This window comes from Eurypyga helias, unplaced genomic scaffold (genome assembly GCF_000690775.1).
Source record: "Eurypyga helias isolate BGI_N326 unplaced genomic scaffold, ASM69077v1 scaffold39931, whole genome shotgun sequence".
NCBI classification, from domain to species: Eukaryota; Metazoa; Chordata; class Aves; order Eurypygiformes; family Eurypygidae; genus Eurypyga; species Eurypyga helias.
Genome location: NW_010232214.1, coordinates 575 through 5,308, shown reverse-complemented (window position 1 = coordinate 5,308; position 4,734 = coordinate 575). Strand labels below are relative to the sequence as shown.

The following is a 4,734-nucleotide window of genomic DNA, read 5'->3' as shown; positions in this document are numbered from 1 at the left end:
CTATACAAACCCCCGAGACAGCTCTCGCTCCTACCACAAGCACCTTGTTCTGATGCTGTGACTTACACAGGGTGAATCCGAACCATGGACACCTACAGTCCTAAACAAAAGGGTGGCAGGGAACAAGCTCTACATCACGGGGTCTCCAACCTGCTATTTCTAGGAATCCTTGGTCCTGCCTTTCAGCCTTCTCAGCATCTTCCAACAGACAAGTCTGCTCAATGCTAACCCAATGTGGGCACAGGCCAGGCAGACCTCCATGGCCTCAGGGCGAGCCACCAGTCCCTTCCTCTCCTACACTCAACAGAGACACAGCCACTGTCTCCAGACTGGGACCACAAGCAACACGGAGTTTCTCTGGTTGCAAGAATAGCCCATCCTTCCCTCTTAGTGGTATAACACCAAGCAATTTTAAGGGATTTAACTAAAGCCCTCTTTGATGTGGATGGAAGCTGTCACCCCTTCAGCTGAAAAGTAATAATTGACCATGCGAGTAATCCTAGTCTGTCCCAATAAGAGTAGAAAGGGTTATTTAAATCCCCTTAAACTGCTGCTTAATACCTAAATAACACAACAGTTAGATATAACTTTGTATCACTCTCTCTCTGGTGATATATCTGGTAAACGCTATGCTGCAAAAATGTAATGAAAAATTGCATCATTAAATCTTCTTGAAGATCCTCATGTTTGCTAGGCCACCACAAAATGTTAATTTAGGAAAAATTTAAAGTCTATACTTACCAAGCTCCACTTCTATTACATCTTTCTGCCTTGGAAATAAAATTTGAGGAGGCAGAGGTGAGTGTTTTGCTTTAGAAATTAAGAAGGAAAATAAAGCACATATTAGAATGTTGTGAAAAAGCATTTTGTCAGGTAATTATTATAATCTGTACAATTAATATTTTAAGATCCCAAAGCAGAATTGCAAACTACCACTACAACAGTGTTTTACATGTCTGGTAGGATCATCTGATTTTATTCCTATGACCAAATATTCCATGGGGAGTCTGTACATGTAAATAAAGTATTTTCTTCCCAGTTGGTAATTTTCACCTTTATACGTGAAAAGCAAGGAAAATTTTTAGTTTCTCAAGTACTGTTTTAGCTGTTGAGTGGAAGAAAAAAAGGCAAATGCAGTTACAGGTTTGTGTGTGTTCTGAGTTGCTTATTTTAAAAAATAAATAAATAATTTCTTTCACACATTTCAGAAATTACTTATATCCATGATATGAAACAGAGAATATGTACTTTGATGCAGCATATGAACTGGGGACCCTCTAGCTCACAGCTGCCTCCCTGTGCTCCCCTCTGTTTCCCCATCTCTGCAGCCTGACAGCCGAGCATGCCTGGTTCCCAGGCCTCCCTCCGCTGTCCGCACACCGCTGCTGCGCACAACTGCTTCCTGCTATGCCTGCCTGCCATAATACTGAGCATCCCTTATCATTACCTTTTAGAAGGAATGCTACTTTTCCTTTGACATATTTATTTTCTGTCCCCACTAATAATTGTTGAGGACAGGTCCAAACTACATCCAGCTGCTGGACTTGAATTTAGGCATTCAGATCTTCCAGATTTTTTTCTCTCAACACATTTTTCTTCTTTCCTTGCCCTTTAAACTGTCTCATATTTCCCACTCCAAACACATTGCTTGCTATCCTTTCCTTCATTAACCATTTTAATCCCAAGGCACCTCTGTGAAACCCATAACCATATTTCCCTAAAAAATCTGCAGGAATTCATTTAACCCCTTGCTTCCCAGGCTACCAGAAAAGTCACTCGTTACTTATCCTAGCTGTTTCTAATTTTCATTAGCTGGATCTGGTAAACAAGAAGTCAGGAGAAAGTCAGTAACTTCCTGGTTAGCTGACTATGCTAAGTTCTTTTTAGCTGCCAGCATTCAGAGGCAGAAAGTCCTCTGGGTCAGTGTGGATCTGTAAGGCAACAGGAATGTACACCATAAACCAATATTATCAAAACATAACAGCTCCATTCATCAGCATACTAATTTTAAGGGCTGATAAAAACTCAAAGAAATTTTCATTAAATATTTTGAATTTAGTAAAAACTGGAGCACACATGATAGACCCAGCTCAGGTTTCACATTATGTTGCAATCCCTTCTTTCTGCAATGATTTCAAAAGTCAGATTAACTTTAAAATGAGGTAATCTGCCTGGATGTAACAAAGGCTTTTGTGAATTTGGATGCCTTTGTGCCAGAAAAAAACCTAGCAATTTTCATCATAACACAGGCACAACAATATTCCTGACCAGTTAGATAAGTTTTTATGAAAGTACAGAAACAAAAATCGTTAGGCAGAAAGGTGTCATGTAGAAAAACAGGGTATTACAGGGAAGAGGGGAACACCTCTTAAGATACTGTACTAGATCTGGACTCAAATCTGTCTTTTGTCCAGCTCAGAATAATTGGAACAAACTCCACTGCTGAGATCCAGGCATAGCAGCAAAAACTGGAATCAAGGCTCCTATTCTCCAAAGCTGCATTCTGCCCACAAAACTTCCTTACAGCCAAAAGATATGATGTCAGTCTGCAAATTAATATTTAAAAAAAAACCCAAACCAAAACAAAACCCCACCAGACTCCACCCCCAAACCTCCAACAATCCTTCTGAAAAAAGCTGATCTAAAGTTTCATTAAGAATTAAAAACAAAACAAACAGAAACTCTTTTTCTCTTTCATGTACAAAAGGAACTTCCTCTGCTTTGAGTATACCAGTCTTTTTTATCTTAGAAAGTTACAAGATGACTGTCTTACCTTCACTTATGAAAATCCTTGTTGCTGATACATTAAACACATTTCCTTTATGAGTGTAGATAAACTGACAAGTATAATAGCCATCGTCCTCCTTTCTTGGGCTGCTAATAAAAATGAATTTTTCCTCCTGCTGGTATCTCTCTCCCTGAAGAGGTTTGCAATCCTGGAAGGAGAAAACTTTCTTTATTTGGCTGCAAATAGCTTCTCTGATCTACCACCGGCACTATCAGGGGTTTAGTTACCTTATACCACTGGACGATAGTAGCATTCTCATAATTGTCAATTGTAGGACAAACAATTTTTCCTCTTCCAGTGTCATTTGGGTAACGAATCTGACTTGGGAAACATACTCCTTGCTTGTATGGATGCACCTGCACACGCATGTTGAACGACTTAGTGCGATTATTCAAACTAGAAATGGAATAAAGGTATGTCAGTGATAGTGCTTTTATACAGACTATATTAAATATTTGTAACAAATGGGAGGGAAATTTTTTATAAACATATGGATGGTTATTGTAGTTCAGTCAAAGCTTGATTTTTAGTGACCTGTCATAAAAATAGCAACTGCAGAATGAAAAGTTGCATGAATTGGTGTACATCGTGAAAAAATGGCATAATTTCCACATATAATAATTAGAGTGTACTACTAAAACTTTGGGTTTTTTTCCAGTCTTACACCTTTGACTTTTCAATGTTGCACTTACAAACGTATAACACAAGTATAGTTTCCAGAATCCTCTCTAGAAGTTGGCAGAAACCAAAGAAATCGTTTTAAGGAAAATATTCGTGATCCTCCTTCTTCTTCAGGGATTAATTTGTTAGTATCCGTGTGATGCCAGGTGACTTTCATAGATGAACTCCATCGGGGACATTTTATAACTAAAGCCTCGCCTTCCATTGCATCAACTGCAAATGAACAAAAGATAAAAACTCAGATTAATTAAACCTTAACCCCACCCAAAGAAATCGTTTTAAGGAAAATATTCGTGATCCTCCTTCTTCTTCAGGGATTAATTTGTTAGTATCCGTGTGATGCCAGGTGACTTTCATAGATGAACTCCATCGGGGACATTTTATAACTAAAGCCTCGCCTTCCATTGCATCAACTGCAAATGAACAAAAGATAAAAACTCAGATTAATTAAACCTTAACCCCACTGAGATGGATGCATTCCTGGATCAGCAGGCCAGTCATGTGCTTCTACCTACCTTCCTTGAGTTTTCAGAGATTATGTATAACAAACTTATCCTCATTGGATTTATTTCAAGAAATATTTATTTATCTTGTGCTGTGTAGCCATCTGTTTGCAAAAATAGTAATTAATGTGTGGGACAGAAATAAAAAACCAACCACCCCAGATTCAAACCTGAGATACACTAAAAAATGAGGTTTTAACTGAAAGTCAGTGATTACCTGAAATGAACTTCTTATGCGAATCTTTGCTTGAAATCCTAGCTTTATCCAAAACAGGAATTTAAACACAAAGAAAAGGACTGGCTTTAATGTTTTACTATGAAGTTAGCGTTCCCTACTTCAGGATAATTAATATTTGTTTATACAACAGAAAAGAGCTCTTGCTCTGCCTTTGTAATATAGAAAAAGGAAATAAAGGATTTTTTTTTCTTTCACTGAAGAAAAAAACTAGAAGGAGGAAGTCTTTAGATAAGATAATACAAAAAAATAAAAAAGACAAAAGCCAGAAGAGCTTGTCTCTGAAGCGCACAAAAATATGAAAAAAAAGGAAAGAAATGTAACAATCTAAAGGGTAGAATCTGATGGGAAGGGTAAAAGGTGCCAGAAATAAGGGACAAATAAAAAGCATCGGAAGACAAACCTCACACAAAAACAAAAAAGAGGAATTGGGAGTAAGGCAGTAATTCTATTTCTTTTTCTTTTTCTTTTTCTTTTTTTTTTTTTTTTTTTTTTTTTTTTACTGAACATATTTCTACTTTTGAGTA

General features: G+C 37.5%; 1 protein-coding gene across 1 annotated transcript in view; it reads right to left on the bottom strand.

Annotated features, from left to right (window-relative positions):
• IL1RL1 (interleukin 1 receptor-like 1) overlaps positions 1 to 3,682 on the bottom strand; it is a gene marked incomplete at its 5' end in the record, with an annotated part of 22,911 nt that extends 19,229 nt beyond the window's left edge. Inside the window, 4 exons of the mRNA XM_010161327.1 lie at positions 742 to 810; positions 2,774 to 2,936; positions 3,016 to 3,184; positions 3,481 to 3,682. Coding sequence (XP_010159629.1) covers positions 742 to 810; positions 2,774 to 2,936; positions 3,016 to 3,184; positions 3,481 to 3,682 — 603 coding nt within the window. The remainder of the gene's footprint in view (positions 1 to 741; positions 811 to 2,773; positions 2,937 to 3,015; positions 3,185 to 3,480) is intronic.
• Positions 3,683 to 4,734: the final 1,052 nt, after the last annotated feature.